This window comes from Pleurodeles waltl, chromosome 1_1 (genome assembly GCF_031143425.1).
Source record: "Pleurodeles waltl isolate 20211129_DDA chromosome 1_1, aPleWal1.hap1.20221129, whole genome shotgun sequence".
In the NCBI taxonomy this organism is placed as follows: Eukaryota; Metazoa; Chordata; class Amphibia; order Caudata; family Salamandridae; genus Pleurodeles; species Pleurodeles waltl.
The window spans coordinates 629297710-629320323 of NC_090436.1; the positions used below are offsets into that span (position 1 = coordinate 629297710).

The 22614-nt window shown below is 42.1% G+C and overlaps 1 protein-coding gene across 1 annotated transcript in view; it reads right to left on the minus strand.

Moving 5' to 3' along the window:
• The window catches only part of KCNN2 (potassium calcium-activated channel subfamily N member 2), a 558376-nt gene that overhangs the window by 30309 nt on the left and 505453 nt on the right, over positions 1-22614 (minus strand). Inside the window, exon 7 of the mRNA XM_069226506.1 lies at positions 16235-16304. Within this exon, the coding sequence (XP_069082607.1) occupies positions 16235-16304 (70 nt within the window). The remainder of the gene's footprint in view (positions 1-16234; positions 16305-22614) is intronic.

Here is a 22614-nt window from a genome sequence, read left to right on the forward strand (position 1 = left end):
TGATTTTGCCTCTCCCAAAGCTTGGCCCGATTTACCTTATCAAAGGCACAACTAAGGTCCGCAAAGGCAAGATATAAAGTCCCTTTCCTGGCTAATGTGTATTTTCCAATCATCATCAACAGGTTTAGGCACTGTTCCTGAGTGCCAAGCCCTTCCCTAAAACCGTACTGTGCCCGGCACAAAATTTCATTTCCAGCTATCCAAGCCTCAATGCGCCTAAGGATAATCCGGCTCAAGATTTTAGCAGAGGAATCAAGAAGGGAAATGGGACGATAGGATTTGGGATCATTTCGGTCCTCCTTTTTAAAGACAGGAATAGTGCAGGCCGATCTCCAAGTGGCAGGGATTCCCTCAGTAACTGCTGCAATAAGAACATTTAACACAATAGGCATCCATAACTGGGAGCAGGATTTATAAAGATCCATGGGAATTAAGTCTGGGCCCGGAGCTTTATTACGAGCGCTGGCACTGAGCGCCTCCCTAACCTCAGGGAGTGTGAACTTGATCGCTAAATTGGGAGAAACATCAAATTGTCTGTTCCAGTTATCTCTTAAGGGACTCCCCTGGAAAATGTTGCAAAAATGATTAATCCAAACATCAGAAGCAATGTTACAGCCCAGACCTTCTGAAGTTTCAGTTTCAAGGAGACCTCTGTTTACGACCTTCCAAAATAGGCCAGGGTTCTTAAGCTCTACTGCACGTTCCAATTTCCCCCAGGCAATTTTCTTGAGATTGAGCTTTCTTGCCCTCAGAACAATTTTATACTTAACCCTCGCATCTCTAATATGGTCCATATCTCTGGGGGGGGGGGGGGCTTTAAGAGCCCTCCTCAGGTTTTTCCTAGCATCGTAGCAGTCTTTACTGAATCAACCACCCACATGCTGAACAGGGGACTGGACAACTGAGAACAAACAGTCCTTAAAAGCTTTGTTCACTCTAAGCATTGCGGCCATAACTTCATTGGACCGGAGGTCTCTACTAGAAGTGTACCCGTGTACAAATTTAGATTGTCACCCACCACCTGCTTGCTGGATATTTACTTGTTTGCACCCCGCTCTCCTGCCCTGGCCTTTTATCCTCACCAGCGCAGGCCCACCCTGCCTTAGTTTACACAAGGATTCTGAAAAATTAAGATAGACTGCGAGGGTGTTATGATCACTAAGGTGGTTCTCTAACACTTCTCTTCCTAACACCAGATCTTTTAAAGGATGGGACACAAAAATATAATCAATAGCAGAACCAGCTCCTCTACTCACAAAAGTAGGGGGCTTCTCAGAGCCATCACTTTCAAATCATGAATATTCAAGAGGCCCATATTCCTTAAGCCCTTAATCAAGGCCATGCCCCTAGGGTACAGAGTTCCCTCAGCTGGGTAATCCTCGCACTAAAACTCAAAGGGGTTTAGCACTGTGCTACAACATCTTATCTTAGCATTAAAATCTCCTGACACAACAGCACAGAATTCCATTCCCACCTCCTCCATTCTGCCCTTCAATACCTGAAGAACTGAGAAAAGGACCCTAATTTGGCATACCCACATCCCAGACAACATTATAAAAATGACCAAGAGAACATTAGAATTGTCGGGGAGGAATACCCAAACAATCAGTATGCCCTGATGGTTACAGTTTATTTGAAATGTTCTCGCTATTTTGGGAAATCGAATTAGGGTAACCAAACCAGCTTTGGGGCGACCTCCGTGGGACCGGACTGCCGGGGCCTGCAAACCTATGGTAACCATCCCAAGCTGACTGCACATCCAACCAAGTTTCTTGAAGCATGATAAAATCCTAATGAGGCAGACACCTGACCATGCTCGATCTGAAAGTTTTGAATCATACCCTGCAATATTCCATGAGACAAGACAACAATTAGTATTTTTCCTACCCTGTACCTCCCTTGACATATCAGCGTTGGGGGGAGCTACCATGCTCATTGTGTGTATCTTTTCATAGCGTCAGTCCACCCCTTCCAGATCAGGGGTTCTGATCGTGTCCAGACTTCTACTAGCTAGTTGCTGAGCACTCAGATCTTGGTGGAAATTCCTGCCCGACCCAGGTATAGACTCAGCACCCAGCTGCATATGATCATATGTGTGGAAAGAAGCAGTTGGGCCAGGCTGGTATAACAACAATTTATAGTAATACATTCCCAGAACCCTCTTTTTCTTGGGGCCCCACCCAGTCTATTCTTCTAACAAACAGAATATCCCTGAGCTCCTTACATGCGAAGTCACAGTTTTTACTCAGCCAATGGCCAGTCTTATTTTTTAATTGGTCCATGGATTCACTAAGGCCTGGAGCGAGAACGGGGGCATTTGTCAGTACCACCACATAGGGAGCACAAGCCAGAGGAAGCTCCAAGCAGACCAAAGGGGAACTTTTCTTCACCGGATACCGATTTTGTTTCCTGCTGCTTTGTTGAGAAACCCCTACAATTTCCCACAGGCCCACAAACCAGTTGCCTACCATTGCTAGGGCTAATGTCCGCCCTCACACCTGTCAATAGAACAGTTGAAGGGGCCAAATCGAACTCTACACAGGAGCCCAATGCCTCTGGATTTGCACAGTTAGCTGGTTGCTGTGTTGCTTTCTCCAATGCGCAAGGAGCACCTTCATAAGCACTAGACTGGTGGGAACCACTGGAGACCAAAGGGCCACCTACGGGTTGACTAGGCTTTTCCCGCTCCCGCTCACACAGCCGAAGACCTGCTTTCTCAAGGACCAGTAATTTTGCCAGAACTGGGGACAGACTGATCTCAATCATCTCCTTGAATAGATTGTTTACTCCACAAAAATCAAAGCTATCTATTGGGCCCATAATACTTTCAGGTGAAGACGAGTTCACTTTATTCCCAGCTTTTTTCAGGGCCTTTTTCTTCCTGGGGGGAGGGCTACAGCTATCTAAGGCACAGGCCAGGGGAGAGGCCATCAGGAGCCTCTAACTTTTCCTCAAGGGTCCAGGCCCCACCATAAGCTCCCATTTCTACAGGTGGAGGGATTTCTGAAACAGCACTTTGTTCCTCCACTGTCTGGACCACCTCAACTTCCAGAGCCCCCAAGGCGTCATTTGCTACAGAAACTTGCCGCCAATTATCCATTTCCAAGGAAAGTCTCCTCTCTTCCAGATTAATCTCCTTTGTCACAACTCCCTCAGGTCTGGCAAGAAACGAATCTGATGTAGTGGTTGAGCTTCCCTGCCTCCCACCACTCCTTAGGGCTCCAGATTGCTGACCCCTTTTCCTACCCATCCTCGCAGATCACAAACAAGACGGCTACAGCACTATTCGAAATAATAGTTTTAACCTCAAGAGGGGACTCATAGAAACCCCAAAGCGCTTTAGCATGCCCAGACAAATGTTCCCAGACTCACCCTCTCTGTGAGAATTAAGGGGAGTGGCCCGGGCAGGCCTCTGTCGGTCGATGACAGGCGAAGGACGGGCGCGGCCCGCGCGCAGCAGGAAGCTGACTGTGCTTTAGTGGTGCTCCCTGGGGCTGGTCTCCGCCCCCTGCTCCTTACTGCCGCCCCAGATACTGGGACTAGAAGTCCCTGATGATAGCGCATCATATATTTATATATTTAAAAACATGTTTACCCCCTGCATTTTCCCATATGGATTTGAACACGACCAAAGCCCGAACTGCTGGACGTAATTGCACCAAATTTGGGAAAGTGTGCTTTTTGTGATTTGGTGTAAATCTGTTCAGTAGTTTTGGAGTGATTAGATATTAGAAAATATAGGTATCTAAAGATGCCAATCCTCCGCGGATCCAACTGTCCCCGTGCTGATATCAGATTAGCTGCCAACACTGCAACAAGGAAGTGTTGGCATCCATGTGGGCTTCTGCCGAGTCACACAAAAAAGTGAGAAAAAAAATAAGAAAAAAAAGTGGCCAGGGTAGGGTCACGCTGAGTCCCTAGCCTTGGTCTAGGGGTCCCTTATGGACACCACCAGGGCTACACAGCTTTTTTGTTTTAAATCTTGGAAAAATTTGCAGATTTTTCTCACATTAAAAAAAAGGGCAGCCTCTCGCCCTTTCTTTTTTTTTTTTTTTTGCTCCTCTGTGGGCGAGGTCTTGGGGCATTCAGAGACTGAAAAAAGAGGGTGTGCATGGGCCCCACTTCTTAGGGCTTCTATCAGCCCCAGGGATCACTACCTCCCTTGCGGCTATGAAGCAAAAAATTTTTTGGGGGATGCACAGCCCCCCTGCGCCCCAGCGACCACCACCTCCCTGGGGCAAAATAATCATTTAAATTAAGGCCTCCCTCAAGCCCGTGGGACTGCCACCTCCCTGGGGCTAATTCAGAAATGTATGGGGGGGGGGGCACTTGTCCACCCCACATCACCGGGAACCGTCTCTCGCCCTTTCTTTTTTTTTTTTTTTTTTTGCTCCTCTGTGGGCGAGGTCTTGGGGCATTCAGAGACTGAAAAAAGAGGGTGTGCATGGGCCCCACTTCTTAGGGCTTCTATCAGCCCCAGAGATCACTACCTCCCTTGCGGCTATGAAGCAAAAATGTTTTGGGAGATGCGCAGCCCCCCTGCGCCCAGCGACCACCACCTCCCCGGGGCAAAATAATCATTTAAAATAAGGCCTCCCTCAAGCCTGTGGGACTGCCACCTCCCTGGGGCTAATTCTGAAATTTATGGGGGGGGGGGCACTTGTCCACCCCACAGCACCGGGGACCGCCACCTTCCTGGGGTAATTTGTTACAATTAGGGAGAACAGCATGCACCCCCCGCAGACCCGGGGACCACCACCTCCTCGAGGCTGATATAAAATGATGAAGGGGTCCCTTGCGGGCCCTGGGGACCACCACCTCCTTTGGGCTAAATGAAAGGTTTGAGGGGGGCCATGCAGCCCCCTTTGTTGAGCCAGTAATGGCCCTAGGGACCGCCACTCGCAGGTCCATCTTCTGCTATGTCTTTTGGTGCCCCCCCTCGGACATAGTTGTTTGCTCTGACTTGGCGGGAGCTTTGACAGAAAGCTATTGCTCTCATAGTCAGGGAACTGGATATTTAGCAGCTCCCACTCTATGACAGCACTGTTGGCTCCTGCAGGAGGCAGAGAGCCAGGTAGGACCGCGGGGGCCTTGATGCTCCCCCTGCAGGCCCATTGCACACTGGATGCCCTTTGTGGGGCACCCAGGGGAGATGGTCGGGCCCTAGGAGATGGGGCCCGTGGGGCAGGAATAGGCCAGTGGAGGGGGGCTAACGGCCCCTCTCTCCCATGGTTCACCTATTAAATTGCTAAGAGTATGCAAATGTGCAAATCACCTGGTAGCTGCGCCCTCTTGGCTCTGCACTGTCTACCTTAGTAGTATGCATATATCTTCCCCACCTTTGTCAGGATGATGGACAGCTTCCCAAAAGGCCCCAGTGCAATTCCCGCTGATTTTGATGCCACCATCTTTTTGCCAAGGAATATCAGTACATCTCCACAAACCAAAGAAGCACTTACTTCATATGGATACGTGGAGAACCCTGGTGGATGCCACAATCTTTTTGCCAAGGAATATCAGTACATCTCCACAAACCAAAGAAGCACTTACTTCATATAGATAAGTGGAGAACCCTGGTTTGGTGGAGATTTATGCCTTTGTAGTCTTGTTGGCCTCTATAGGAGGATTAATCTTAACACAGAATTCTGAAGAAAGATGCACGAGGAACAAGCACATTGCCAAACGCACACAAGGTCACTGGTGGCATTTCCTTGTGCTCCATTACACAGCCTTAGTGTAGAATACATAATGGACATTTACATAAAGAGGCAGAAAGAACTCCACTTGGGTACATATTTCATGCAAAGCTGTGGATTCTTGTTGGATAAAAGGGCCGGTGAGGTTCCTTTGTGGCAAAGTCACACACACAACTACAGACATACCCACACAGGCACTCGCACACCCACCCACAGATGCACTTAGGCACTCATTCACCCAGTTACAAACCCACTCAGAGACTCTGCACCCACTCACAGATCCACTCAGACACTCACGCACCCACTCACAGACACACTCACCCACTCACAGACCCACTCACACTCATGCACTCACAGACCCACTCAGACTCATGAACCCACTCACAGACCCACTCACGCACCCACTTACCCACTCACAGACCCACTCAGACTCATGCACCCACTTACAGATCCACTTGGACTTTCACACATACATTCATAGACCCACACAGACTCGCATACCAACGTACAGAGACACTCTCACACCCCCTGTCATGCCCAGAGACACCCTATCACACCTATTCTTACACCCAAAGAAACAGGCCTTGTGGCCAACTCCCGCCTCACACAGCCAAAGGGCGTGTTGTGTTTCCTTTGTGGTGGGGATATTGCATCACATGTGTTGTGTGTGTTGTGCAAATGCTTTACACATTGCCTCTGGGTTAAGCCTGACTGCTCGTGCCAAGCTACCAAGGGGGTGAGCAGGGGTTATCTTGGACGTGTAACTCCCTTGCCCTGACTAGAGTGGGTAAGTTCTGCCTGGCTGAGGTGCATACCCTAGCCAACCAGAAACCCCATTTCTAACACTAACAATTCTAAATATATTTTGTTTATGCATATGTTGACAGACTAGGAATTTGGGCCTGGAAACACTAAGCATATGTTCCACTCATGTAAATGCACTTGTTCAGGCTTAGCATAACAATTGATTTGCCTTTTAACATTTTTTGTAGCTTTATTTTTCAATAGAAACAACATCTTCCAATGGAGTAATTTCTTTTACACATTAATGAGGGATTGGGAATCCCTTCTAACCATGAATCGGGTTGGCAGTTGCATGTTTGTTAGACAAAGTGTTAAGTTACACTGACTACCTTAAATATCTGGGAGTACAGTGGGTTGTTGTGAGTGTGAGGAGTGGGAAAAAGTTAAAGATGAGGAATAAGAGGGATAAGGCGAGTATGGGTAGTGAGAAAGAGATATCAATCTTTATGGCCTGTTCAGTGGGTAAATCATGTGCATAGGAAGCATGTTTCTAGGAGGCACAGGACGAATTAATATAGAGCATTACTGGGCAAAAATAAGTTATCTGGTGATGCTGGCAGTGCTTGGAATTGATCTGAAGCCCTAGGAGGAGCAACAGTATGTATAGGAGCATTATAACAGGAGTGTGGCCTACTAGAGGACAAAGTAATTAGGTTTTCTTCTTTTTACTCCAATGCCCAAGGTACTGGGGAATGCTTGGTCCATGTAAATGTTAAGTGGAGCTTGGTGGTTACTCTTCTGTGCTCAAAAATTAGAACTGGTATAAATATGGCTATGTCAGTGAATTCTGCCTCGCATGAGTTTCTTCTTTGTACTTTTGCTTTGCCTGTCAGATTGTGACCATGGCTGGAGCCTGTGATATGCTAAACCGATGCTAGACTCATGCTTGGCTATGAAGTGTGATTTTTGTCCCCTTGAATGTGAGCCTACTGCTGCAGACTTATTTATAAATGAGGGCTGTTATAATTTCAATAATCTACTCCTTTTAAATTAGCAGTATTTTTGCTATTTAGGCTACGAATTCTCCCTCGCTATTAATCTGGATATCAGATTTGGAAGACGCAATCAAGATCAAAGTCATATCACAATAAAAGTAGTATAGTGTGATAGACACATCTACACACAGACTTGAAACACCTATTTTAATTCCGAGATTTTTGAGATATGGGATTCTGTGGGACTACAGATTTAACCATGGCCTATTTGATACTTACATTGCAGTTTCACCACAAAACCAATTTGAGTTTATCCCTCTGGATGCTCTTCCCTAGAAATCATCTTCTTTAAAGAAATCTTTCACAATAGCCAGGATGAAGAGCGGGTACATGCCCTCGACATGGTGCCTAAACACTTAGGCCCTCATTATGGCTTTGGCGGCCTTTTTAAAAGACCGCCAAAGCTGCTGCAGCCTGCATACCCCAAGTGCTGGCGGTATGCTGGCCACCCCATTTGGAGTTTTCCGCTGACCAGTAGGCACAAAACAGAGTTTCCGCCCACTGGCCCAGCAGAAAACTCACCACAACATTGACAGCGGCTCGTAATCGATCCAGCGGCAATGTTGTGGTGTGTCGGGTGCGACAGCACCAGTCGCATTTTTCACTGCCCGTAATTTGGCCAGTGAAATGCGCAACGGGGCTGTAGATGGTGGCCCGTGCTAAGTGCATGGGCAGTGCAGGGGCCCCCATGCTCCCTTTCTGCCAGTCTTTGCATGGCGGTGAGACCGTCATGCAAAGGCTGGCGGAAAGGAGACTCGTAATCCCCAGGGCCGCAGTGCCCTGTTGGATTGCAACCGCTGAGACTTCCAGCCTTTCGACAGGCAGCAACCTGGCGGTGCTAGCAGTTGGACCGTAGCCCATCTGCCACGGTCATAATAGGGCGGTCCGACCACCCAGCCTGCGGCAGTCCAACCACCATTGCGACTGTGGCGGTCTTGAGATCGCCACACCCGTAATGAGGGCCTTTGTCTTGGAGAGATCAGCTCACACTTTCACAATTAGTACTTTTTATACAAGGGTTCAAGATGGGTGCATCCAACAGCCAGAGTGAGTTTATAAAACAATGTTAGCAGGAGAAGCTGGAATCTGTTTAAAGCGGTTTAACTATTAGTTGATAGACTTTGAGAGAGAAAATCTATCGAATTTATGAACATAGATCACTGAAAGAGTGAGGTTTCTAGTAGGCACAAAAATACCATCACGTTAGAAGAAAGTGTGATTGGGGTCAAAGGGAACATTCTACCAATTGGTTTACAGTTAACCCCAAAAGTATGCCAGCTGGCCAATATTGCACACAAATTAAAATGTGTATAAATTGAGTGTCAGTGAATGTTTATCATTTGTGCATCACCAAGTAAAGTATTTAGATTTGTTTTGATCCTATTAAAATATTTGCTTCCATCAAACAACTGAATTACAAAACAATGTGCTCCATTTGTGCGTTCCTAACTGCAGATTTTGTACAGTTCAATTACAGGTATTTAGATTTTGTTGCAAATTATCAAAAACATGACATCCTACAGCCTTTTCATTCACACTCCTCGTACATCAGCAAGATTTACAAATAAATCAATTCAGTTTTCTTTCTTTGACTGCAAAAGGGAGGAGTTTTTAAAAACCAGTTCCCCTGTTAAAAAAAAAAGCAGCAATTTCTCAAACTGCATAATCTGATATTTGACCTATGTTTTTAAAGAACAGAAAATATGAGAAAATATAATTACATATTTCACAGACATCTTTATTTATTGCTTGTATTTTCGCGACAGAGCAAAAATGGTCTCTCAATAATTAATGAAACCCTGCTTTGAACCATTGATTCTATTCTTCCCACTAATGAATATCTTGTTTAGTAAATGTGTGATTTACAAATGTTTAGTGGCTTGTATTTTAATAGAACTTCGTTTAAATCTAAGTTCCTGTTTTTATAATATTGTTGTTTTATTATTAAAAAACACCATATACATTTTCCCAATGGACTGTCTTAGAGCTGCCTTTGCTACCGCTGGTCGTTTCGAGAGCCCTAGGGAAGACCCATTTTCATCTGAATATTAGAATGTCGGGCATTGAGCAGCAGGCCACCTTTTCACAGGAGAGTCATCTTAAGCCCATGGAAGCTGTGGGCGATAGAGAGGTTCTGATGAGGTTGCCTCAACGAATAAAAGAAATGGCAATAATGTTGGCTGCTACGATGGTGAAGAGGCTCTTGGGCAGACTGAAAAAAGCTACTTCATAGGAGTAAGGCTGGGTCAAAATACCCCCTTTTTATTGGTCCACAGAAGTCAGTGAAATAGCATGCTTTAGCGAAGCTTTCTGGCCCACTAACAGAACTGGCATTATAACATATGCTGCTTGACTGGTGATAGAAAAAGCCTTTTAAAGTGTTTTTAGGCTAGCTTTTTAAAAGGGATAACAAACAAAAAAGCTGGTTATGAGGCCAAGAAATTATAGCATTGGCAGAATCACTGAGCCACTCAAGAACCTCTTTTGGGGCAATGAGCAAAGTTTGTTGAGGTGACCCATCTTTCAAGGATTCCTTCTGTTTCTAATTCTGGGGCACCAGAGAAGAGGGGTTTACCACCCTGAATTAAAATTGTCTATTCTATTTAGTATAAAGGCCTACTAAGGACTCACAAGACAGGTTATGTGGTTGCTCTACACCTATTATATTTTTTTCTCTGTTCCCAGCGTTTTTAATTAAAATAAATGTGTTCGTTGTTAGTCTCCTCCATCCAGATGTTAGAGTGAAATCAAATGATATGGTGCTTCGGAAGTGTTTCTTCCAGGTCAGAAGTGCTGGCTTCTAGTTCCTGTGTGGCCTGATCATCACGTGACCAAGTGCTGGAGTATCAAGAGAAGGTACTGCTCAAGCGCCACTGCCTCAACCCTTTAACAGGAAAAGGTCAATCACACTGACCTCTGTGCAGGCCAAAGGAAGGGCAGCTTGGGTAGAAGCTGGTGAGGATGATCAGAGTTGGCTGCTAAGGCCCGGGCTCCAGAGGTGAAAAGTTTAACATACGAATTTAACGCTGCTAATTTTTAACAGTAGATACGGCGTAGTAAGCAGTAGGAGTCCAGATTATTCGGCTAACATATCACTGTTGGATTTTGTCATCAATTTCATGGGATTTAACCGAAAGGCATGTTCATTAGTAGCTATTCCCCAATTCTCTCGGACTGGAGTAAACATGAATGAGAACTATAAACACAGTTTCGAATACGGTGATATTCCGTAAAAAAGAGATAGCCTGTTGTCATGGGCATACTTATGAAACTCACTCTTTGATAATCCTAAAGCTTGGCTTACTTGTCAAGTTCGACAGCTATGAAAGGGCCTAAACACGTGTCCTTCCGCAAACATTTTGAGCGCTTTGTTCGTGTAGCGCACATTCATTGTCCGCTGCTGCCAAGGTGGAGCAAGAACTTGTGAAATACCACACTGGCAAGCGCACAGCACCTACTGCACATAACCAATACTACTTCGATGTGTAAATAAATATTGGCAATCATATTACAGCCTTTGCATTCTATCTTTGACTTATTTTTTACATATTGTATTTGTAGTGTAGGAAAAAGAAAGAAGTGGTGCTTGCCATCATACTCGAAGTCTGTTTTACTACCACCATTATAACAGTTGCAAGAACAGTCCGACGGCTTCTTTCTAGGCCAAGCGTCAAAAGTTCTATGCCAGCAAATTCTTATTTCTTGCAGTTGACAGCCATATATTAAATATCCACGAGCTAGGCATTCTTCCAGCGCGTGCATTTTCCTTAATGGACTAACTGATGAGCGAGTCCAATATCAGACTCACCCAGTTAAAGATAGAAATAATAATGTCAAACTGGATGAGCAGCATGGCCTGTAAACATTTGTGTGAATCGGTTTTAATATGTACTAGACGAACATAAAATTATGAATACTTATGGCACAGTGCCCATTTAGGGCTTCAGAGAAAGTAAAAGGGTGCTTTAAGACGTTCTGTCATACATAATTGCAAAGAACTGTCCACAAAACCAGATAACGTGAGTCAAGGATGATGTAGCAATAGCAGCTGTGAAGCCAGAAGATACACTAAGGATTGAAGTATGACATGCACAGTGGCGTAATGAAACTTGAGCCCACCTCCCCCTGCACAGTACATGAAGGAGGCCCCTCCCGGAATCTGCCAGGAGTTCTCAGGGTATTTGGCTGAGGGCACATAGCTGAGGGGGTCCCCTCGAGCTTGGGCCCCTCTCACCGCAGGTGCCACTGGGTAAACATTGGGTTGTTCTCATTCAGTGAGTCATTCAGTTCCTTTTCTGCATTTGTGTAACAGACTCGTTCCTCTGTCTGAAAGACAGTGGTGAGTGGTATCAGAAAATGGGATGTACCAGTGAAAAGCCTGTTTGTTCGCTCTGTGGACCTCTGATTTTTCCCCTCTGCTGTGGTGAGAGACACCCACATGGAGTTGTACCATCTCAAATGCTGACACTGGTGTTTGGACTGTCTCCTACAGTGCTCATCTTTTAGGGTAAGGTCAGCTGCCAGTTGACCGCTAGCATAACCAGCTCTGGAGAGGTTGCAGGTGAAACTTGTTACACTCATGTATATGTGAAGCTTGAGAGAGGATAACTTTTGCCTGATTCAACCTGCACTCTGGTAGGCACGGATAGTTAAAACCCATTCCAATTTTAAATGTGAGCCCAGTCTATCATGATGCTTGCTTCTGTTATTTCATTTGGACAAATGATATTGCTCTCAGTAGATGTTATAGGCAGCATGCACCTGTGGTCCAAATAGATTAAATTCTATTTTATGTTTCACACATAGTTGAGAGACCAGAGTTGGTTCATATTTAGGGTTAATTTCACCGTTTTGAGGTCTATCACCTGCACGTACACAGATTATTTTCTGAAGCTGTCGCCTAATGAGGTTCAGTTTTGACTGGGCCACCTAAGTGGAAATTGTTGATGTTCCAGCTGGCAGATCATATGACCTCTACAAATTGGCACAATGCCAAATGAAATTCATTTTTCCTTGCTGGAGGAAGGGTGCTCAGCTGTGAGTTTCATAATTTCTTGGATAATTCTTCATGTAGTTAATCAAATAGACGTCCCAGTCAGGACCAAAGAGAGAAGGCACAATCCTGTCATCATCTTACCCTAGGAGTAACCTTTGAAATTAATGAATACACATGTATGGTAAACAGGGAAAGGTGTATAAGAGAAAGATTTTCAACCAAGATTATAAGGTCACAAGGAAGTAGAGAAGAATTAATTAAATTGAAAAGGAATGAGATGACTAAATAAAATGAAAAAAATTCCTCCCACAACAATTCAAAGCTGGGTATAAGTAAAGGGACATATAGGTAAACATCCAATAACATATAATCTATGTTGCTTTTAGAATGGCCCCTTTAAATGTGGTAGTGATCTGGACATCTGATATAGAGCACCCACTGCAGGACGCTGTCTGTGTTTAAGTGAGGTATCAATTTATCGCAAGTTGCTTTGGTAAACTTGGGGCACTTCAGCGATGTTAAGTCAAGGATGCACCATTAGACGTTTTAAATTTTAGGTATCTCTTTCAGTAGGCCCAATGATTCAAAAGAAATGCTAAAGCCCTCTATGATAACTATTGCAGATTTTTTTCCATAGGTGTTTAAAACAGTATCTATTTCACATAAAGTAGTTGATTTAAAAAATGTATTTACACTTCTGCTGCATACGTTAGATAACAGAAGCCATCTCTTATTTTGAATTGATATTTTTAAATCCTAGATATCTATTGAGTTTGTTTCAATATGCTTTATAACACACACTAAATATATTTTCACCTAAATGAATAAGCTGCCTATTGGGCTGCCAGCACTGGGCTTTGTAGGTAGTATTTGAAAATGTATATATCCATGCTTATGAATCTCCCTAGTAGCTCACGTCTCTTGCATCACGCAAAAATCTAACTTACCAATGAATTGGTAAATATGTATATGGTGCAAGTCACCTTACAAAGAAAAGTAGGAGCCTTCTATAGGTATTGTGAGCAAAACACCTGTAAAAAAACTAAACTTCAGTATATGGTTCAAAGAGAAATCCGTATCAATGGTTTCTAAATAAATCAATGGTAGAAGAAGTAGCTACCTATAGATATCTTGGTATGAATTTTACAGTAAATTAGGATTGGAAAGTCCATTTATATACAACACAATCATGTATGTTGCTGAGTACAGCAGGACTTTGTAAATTTAGTAGAGATTTTGGTGGTCCTAATTGTTCAGCGGCCCTGCTAGCTTTCAAAGCCATTGTTTAAGCCATGATTTTATATGGTCCAGAAATGTTATGTCTGAGTAGGTTTCAGGATCGAAATAGGATTGAGGGACAATCTTTAAAATCACTGTTGAATCTTCCAAAATTCTCAATGATACAGACTACAAGGACAAGACTGGTATCCTGGTATTTCAATTCAAGAAAGTTAACAATGACATTTTGCAACAGATTAGGGTCTGGGAAGGATAAAACTGCATCTTATTGTAGAAAAGAATTAATGATTAACCTAGCTGTCGTGGACTGCGAGTCTGAGGACGCAGGAGGAAGAAATAATCTAATGATTTTAGATTGCAGTAAATCTGTTTTTTATCTGCTATTATTTCTATCTATACAAACTTTACGAAGTGCTAAACACCAGAGTTTATCTCACCATGGTTTCTTCATTTTATATTTTTCTAGAAAAAGTATTTTCCCCAAAATTTTAATATATATTTTGATGCACTTTTTAGAAGCCAATGTAGTCAGTTGGGGGTTTTGGGAGAGACAATTTACACTGCCCAATTCGTTTGAAAGAAAACGAATGAAGGCTGATTTTACCATCCATATATATTTGAAACATATTAATACAAATCGGAAGGGGTATTTAGGTAAATGTCCTGGTGTTGTGTGGCGCACTACTCCACACCAAATATGCACTGATGTTACTTTTTACAATTTTATCCAACAGAATTCTTAGGGGCACTTGGAGGAGAACTTTTATGTGGAAATGCCAAAGTCTCGATGCAAGTTGTATTGTGGGTTTTTCATGAATGTATTAGTAAACTGGTATGTCATCATATCCTGTATATTCTCTTGGATGTTCTTACTATGGGCAGCTGTATCAGTGACTCTCCTCCCCCATGATACGGTAATATCACGAGCCCACTGTTTATCAAAAGTGAATAGCACAGCAGACATTCCAGCAGCACTGACTAATAGCCTTAAGAAAACAGGTTCATGTTTATGTAGTGAAACATGTCAGTGGTAACTGTAAACTGATGAAAAAGGGAGAATGAACAATGGGATAACTGCACAGTGATAGAAATTAGCTGTAACTCAGGAAGTGAACTGTTCAAGAAGGGAATGAGAGTGTTGCAAAGTTGACTGTCTCGTACAAAGTTGAATGTTTCCTGTACATTTCTAACAAACTGTGGGCTATATATCCACTTTAGTTTGCTGCTCTGTCCTAAGGTGCCTCTAAGAATTCTTGTGTATGTTTTTTCACTATCAGCACTCTGAAGCAGCCTTCATAAAAATTCAGACAAGACAGAAACATATTATTAAATGAAGGTCAATGATTTGTTTAATGAACCACTTTGACACCTAGTTTAAGACTAATTGTCAACTTCATATCACTTAGAGATTTGTTTGGACGACACCAGTTTTGGATCTCTGTATGTTGCCTTCAATATCTCTCATAATTACAAGGTGTACTTTTCAGTTAACTTTTCATTTCACAAAAATTAAGACTATCACATGTTGTATCGGTTGTCAACAAGTAATTATTACTTCCACAAGCTGGTTCTTATTACAGCTTGATTATTTTATTTGACTTAGTATTAACACAAATCTTTATGCTTAGTTATTAAAAATATGTCCAGTATTATTTCAGATTTTGTGAGAGCTTGAGTCTTTTGTATTGTGCAGGTATGTGTGTTGTAGAGTTGTGAAGGCAATGAAAAATACTTTAGTGCATAACTTTAAAAAAAGGGCCACCTGGGAAATGCAAATATAGTGCATTAGCTTTTTCAGATTTGCATGCTTTTGGTCTCCCACTCCATGGTGAGCATTATTTCCCGTGGCACATAAGATACTTATATGGTTAAAGAGCTATTGTATCTAAACTAATAAAAGGACTGGACTCAGGCTGATTTCCGACTGCCCAAGTTTATCTCAATCATTAAAAAAGTGGAAAATATATCTAATGAGCATGTTTGTGTCATACCCAATTCACTTATGCAAAAAGCAGGCTGGTCCTGAACATGTGACATATACAACACCAACATTTGTACATTATCTCAATTGTGCATTTGTGGGAACTCAACTATTGGATTTTCAACTGCATATCAACAATATTCCACTGCAATTTAGAAGCTTTGCTCAATTAAATCTGGTATTTTGCTAACTTGAAGTAAGTGTTCTTTGCTCTTCATTTGCTATCACAGTACAATCGTTTTTGTTTCCACAAACTGGTATTCTGAGCTTATACCTGGTGGGATTTGCATCCCCATTGTGATTTTGTGTGCCAATGCCTTGCAACATAAACTTGACAATATATGTTGTCATCGCTTCACTTACATCATATGCATTCTTCTCTTACCTCTGTTTGCTGCAGCTCTTCCAATAACCCAAAGTACTCCAGCATTGAAACATCATGTCACCACCTATCATCAGATACAGTGCTTTGATAATTAAAAATGAATAGACCACGTCAGCAAACTGTGCACAGGGTACTAACCTTCGCAAGGTCCACCAAGGTATTTGCTTGATCATTCAGTTTTCTCTGCTCCATTTTTACACTTCTTAGTCTAAAAAGAGTAGGAAGTCAAGTCAGGAGTGTTCTTTGACAGTTCACTGGTTCCGAACGTTGCATGCATGTTATTGGCAAGTACTATATGGACAATGTCTAGGATATTTTGGGTAAAGTTAACTACTGTTATGTCTGGAATAATGAAAGGCATGCTTCCTCGACACCGCAAAAAAGAGAGCAGAAAAGAAAATATGAAGTCTTCAGACCACTCTTGCCCATGGATCAAGTTGAATTCATAAGGGAGAAAAGTTATTTTCCACATGATAAGAAGCCAAAACATTCCTTAAAGCTTTAGTATCATGGCAAATAGGCATAGAAGGAAAACACAGCGAAATTCAAAGTTGCAACCTTGAAAGGTTCTTGCTATGCCTACTTGGCTAGATACGGGCATTAGCCCTGTTTAGTCTGAAATGGATTTGGTTAGAAGGGAGTGTTTGAACCTGATGAAATACAGTGATAAGTGAGATTCGTAGAAATTCAACAAAGATATTTTATGTTGACACTAACTGGAGTCAGTATGCTAAAAAGACCTTGCCTACAGCTGCCTCTAATCAATGCACAATACTTGGACAACAATAGTCATGGTTAAACATCTTTGACTATGAATAATCTGACATTTCTATGATGAGCTAGCAAAGTGTTTTGAACCGATCTGCGCTGGGTGCATAATCTCGAAATTCCAGGGTTACAGCTTTACTATTCTTAATTAGCAATGTGATTTGTTCCTGGGTAAATTGAGGAAGAGGTGTATGAGACACAGGAATGTCTAGAGTACTACACAATATTTGTCAACAAAAATAAAATGGCCAATGTGTTTAACCCTCTAACAGCTTCAACATTCAGTAGCCGACTGGACCTGAAGCAGGGCGGAAGCATACAAGGCCAAGTAACAGAAAGCTTTCAAACGCCCAAACATAGAAAATATATGAGTACTTCTGGTCGTATTTTTATGCACAGTGGAACAAATGTATTATGAGAACGGGAACTATTAACCTCGGCCAATTGCATTTCCAGCATCTTTTTCTCGTTACCAATGGCAAATGTAAATGACTCTACAATTGTGTTCTACCTCCTTCACTTTAAATAAGACACATGACTGTCCTGTCTCCACCAGCCCCAAGGTCGTCCTGTCCTTTCCCACTGTTGGGCTGGGGGTGCCATAACTCCCACAATAGGTACAGTAAATGGCAGTGGACACTGAAGTCATGTTGCATATTTACAAAGGAAACGGAGCCGTCACTTGTGCACACGGAAGTGACAGACTAGTAACACAGTTCCAATTTGGGGAAAGTTTCTATGATTTCAAAAACTAAGATATCCAACAAGACTCATTTTTAATATCAATATCTTGTGAACTCAATGGGGTAAAGATATTTCCTGCGTGCATTCATTTTAACTCCACCAAATACTAACTAGACGTGTTTTAATAGGGTTCATGCTATAGACATTGGCCAATGCTTAGCATGCAAGGCCTTTAGCATGCTTTTCAACTAAATTACCTAAGCAGACTGCTAACTGAACCACAGGTTTACCAAACAGATTCAGTGCACGTGTACTCTGGTTCCCTTCCAATCAGTTTAGCCGACCTATCTAAACCTATGTTGCATGTATTATGGTGCACTTTTCTTGTTCTAATCCCCGTAGCAATAAACTGTGGCACACGTTCAAATTACACAACTAGATTGTGATATAATTTAGTTGATGGCTGATAAGTGCAATCACATACTCATAACATCTATTCATTCTAAATGAGACGAGTGGAACTGCGTGGCACACAATTGTTAGTAATTATAAAGAGAGACAGATAATATTTAGATTCTGTGTATTACTGTGCTATTTAAAACATACAATACCATTAAGTCAGGGAGGGTTTGGACACTCGAAGTGACTTTTTTTTGTTCAATATCAAGGGTATTTTATCTCAGTGAATTTCACTTATCACATGTACAACTATGATGCTGAATCACATTTCCATGGCAGCAAACCCACCATTCGAAAATTACAAAGAAAAGGTCAGTTGGTTGCATGCAGACAGTTATTACACTCTTCAAACGTTTGAAAAAAGGAGCGGCTTATACGGACAACTTACTTCCGAGCTCTAGTTTGATTTTGTTGAAACAAATCAAAAAAGACAAAACAAAGGAAAATGAAATTTAAACTATACTAAAACAAACCATCACAGGGAGACGTGAAATAAAAGGGGACAAAGAGGGATGTGAATTAAATGGAATACACACAAAAATAGTTTTTTATTCCAAAAGAAAACAGTGTGACTATCAGTAAATCAGTATTTGTAGCAAATAACCCATGAGCATGCATAGCTCGTCATCAAGGATACTCTTTCAAACTGTACAGCACTTCACAAAAGACGACCTTGGTATTTCAAACACACTTTTTATGTCAACAACGGCATCTTAATAGACAGAAATAGCATCCCTGGGAAGCGTTGTTTTTTGTGTATATATCAAAGAAAAACATTAAGTTACGATGCTGCTGAACACGGTATTTTTTTTAAATAGCTTAAGAATGAAATGATCCTACATCCTTTAAAACATAAGAACATTAATTTCCCAAACATGAATAAGGGTGTTTTTTCACATAATGAATAAGGCGGACTTACTCGAAATTCCTTTTCAGGCACAGTAATTTAGTCTATGTGTGATTACATGTTTGCGGTACATAATTTACATTGTCCATGTGGCTATTATAGAAGGTGAACACAATAACACTGGAAACAAGCATTGTCAAAGCCAACAGGTCTCACCTTTGGTACCTATCAGCTCTGCCATTGCCTTTTAAGTAATGCTTTACCTCGTTGGTTTTTTTCCTCTGGATGCTGTGCAGCACCATCAAAATAAAAAAATAAAAAAGACATGATGACGTGGCTGCTGCTGGTGGTCACGTCATACTACTGGTTATGCTTGCTTAAGGATGTATGCGTGGGCATGTGCCATAATGCATGACCACGCCAGTGGAAAGACTCAAGCGCCATTTGCTTTAAGTTTTTATTTACCAATCCAAGGTGGGAGACATTTGGATGGTTTCACAAAAAAATAAAGATTTTAACAAAAAAATTAAGATTTTTTTTTTAGAGTGAAAACACAAGAAAAACACCATGTGTCTGGGAGTTAATGAAGGAGCAAATGGGTGGGGAGTGATTAGGGACAAGTGAGGGTAAGAATCATGAGGGAGAAAGCAGCAGGGGGCAAAGGGAAAAAAAACACGAGGGGCATGGATTGTGCAGGGTTGAGAAGCACACGAGAGAGCAAGAAGCACATGAAAGTGACAGCACACGAGAGAGCAAGAAGCACAAGAAAGTGACAGCAACGCCTGGGGCAGAGAAGAAGCACACGAGTGAGAAAAATACAGAGCAGTGAGAGGTACATGAAACTGAAAGATGGAGAGACAGGGGTGGGCATTTGGGGGGCGCACATCGAGGAGAGCAGGAGAAAGCTCTAAAACACAAGAACTCTCAGAGTGCTCAACCAAAAAGGAAACAGTAATCGGTGAAAGAATAGAAGCCAGTCAAGCACATGTAAAGTGTCTATACTCCAGGGGAGGGAGAAACACAAGATGGACAACCGAGGATAAGGAATGCCATTGATAATTAGCAAGCACATTAGAGTTACTATACTGCCAATTCAAAGAAAGCGGTGGGTGGCTGTAACATCTTGGTAAACCCACCACACGTCTTCTGCAACCAGACCACTTGAGGTGTCTGGTAGGCTCGTCCTGAACAAGATGCCTTAAAACAGAAGCGCAATCTGAAACTGCAGCACTAAATCTTCAGTGGCAGGTGCTTTAATGGTATAAAAGATGGTGTTCATAACAATAATTCTAAACCATAGATATGACTCTATGAACCACAGGAACGGGGGATAGGAATCAAAAATTGAAAAAGATACATATGACCAAGACCTTGAATGTAGTGGATCCAAAGACATTCACATAACTTGCGGACTACACTTACTATACGTGATGCTTTCAAATTGAAGCTAGATAAATGATGAGTCTTTGGTGGTATAGCTCTAATGTTACAGATGGGGACAAACCCCCACTTTTAATGAGTAACGTCTAGAAGTGTCACAATGGGGTATTTGAGCCTGATCTGATCTACTGTGACTTAGTCTTGGGCACCACAGAGGTAATGGACATTGCCATCACGCTGGTCTATTAACGTCATTTACATTAGACATGGATAATAGCCAGAGCATGACTTGCTGCGCACATGCTACCACTAAATTCATTTATAATGACAATCATGGCAGCAAACAGAAGAGAGTGCTTTAATATTGTGCACATTTGTGGGTAGGAGGTGTCAGCACGAAGGTGATGACCGACCTTTGAACTAAAAATTGGGCCTCCACATTAAGAAATAAAGCCGCTGTGTGCAATGTTTAAATCCGCATTAAGATTTGTCCACGAAGTGTTGGAATTAAACGTGAACATAAGGACTGAGTCATAATAGAAAAGAGACAGAGTGGTAGAGATTGCAAGTAAAGAGATTGGTGTCAGGGAGCCTTCCAACTTGGCTGTCATGTCATGCCACTTATATGTAGTGTATTAATAACAGCAGGGTGTCAAATATTAGCACATTATCTGTGTAGGGTTACAAAGTAAAATAATAACACTCTTGGAATCTAATCAACTATTACCCATTAACATTTTAAGAACAGTGAGCAGTTGGCGTCGATACTCCAGAAATGTAAGGGGGATACTTAATATTTCGAACTAAGAAATAATAAAACACGTGGCGGTGCTATGCAAAATTTCACCCTAAAATACTTAGTTGGATATCCTTTGACTTTTTTGAGGTAGAGTTAAAAGAAACTGTTACTTTGCTTAATGATTCCTTAATAATACTTTCACATGTAATGTGATTTATAGCTAGACAATGTACATGCTGTAATACAAGAACTGCATCACCATGTAAAATATTACCATCCATCAATACTGCAGTGTAAGGCACTATGGGAATTCCTATAATTCAGCATGAAAACAACCAGAACACACAAAGACTGTTGTACGAGTAGTCTGTCAAATGGCTCTTTTCTGAATCATTATGACCCGGGTTATCTGACCAGCAAAGGGTTATATAAGAGCTGCATTGTTTCACTGTTTATGTTTTGCTGGATTAGTGTAAAACGTCGGTGCCAGTTCATGAAAAACACTCGGATACTGAAACAAGGATGTTCGATGGTTGTACTCATTTGCAAAGTCCATATTTTCTGTACGTTCAGAAATGCAAAATGCATATAATCTGTTTAATTACGCGCTCTGTGAAACATAAAAGGCTCATTGAATACCATGCATTAGTTAAACAACAATGATGCAAAGGGAAACGTATACTTTACCTGTACAGATTAAAGTCATGCGTGCAGGGCAGCTGCTGCAGAGGTTTCGAGCAGGTAGTAACATTTCCCTAAACGTTCTTTCTTTTCATCCAAGACAGGTACCCAAAAACCCACTTCGCAGACCCTCAGTAAGCCTAACGCAGGCCTAGTTCTGCATTTAATTCCAGTAGTAAGCGACACCACATTTGTCACACTATCGTTCACTAGCAGACTGGGCATTTGAGGCAGTCTCCTTAGGCTTGAGAATACCAGTGAACACTTCTGCAATGCTATTCTCCAGGGAGCTTGCAAATGGCACCCCTCTCATTCTCGCTCTCTCTTCCTGTTACGCAGACTTGCATGTGTGGTGAATAAGCCACTCACCCTTGGTATCCTGAGACAAGCAACAAGTCTTTCTGTGAGAAGAAATGCATGTGCTACCTACCTCACACCACCACATTACAGTTACGAAACTATTTTACTTAAAAAGACCCATTTTTATGATGAAACGGATATCAAAATGAAGAAAGTAAAACATATGATTCAGAAATTATTGAAAAAAAACAGTTACAAAAACAATAGGGCAACTCCAGTATCAGTGTAGATCAACTGGATGTGGGAGACCAACACCTATGCACCATGTGTGTAAGACCAGCAATGAAATGTGGTAAGATACAAGTTGCTGATTGACCCTGGTCAAAGTTATCAAAATAAACACCCTTCATGGCCGACCAGTGAAGTGGTGGGGAAGAGTTGGTCATTCAATCCAGTCCAAGGATTTATCTCCAGACACACAAATATTCTTGGAAGTCAAAAAACGTTAGCAGTGTAAGCCTTTAGATAAAGAGGGCTCAAATGCATTTGATACGTCTTACTCAGGGTCCCACAGTCAAAAGCTCTGCTCATCTTTTTGGGGTTAGCCATTGCATCTTATCACAGTTCTCCAGCAATAAACATTTTAGGAAATAAATTCTG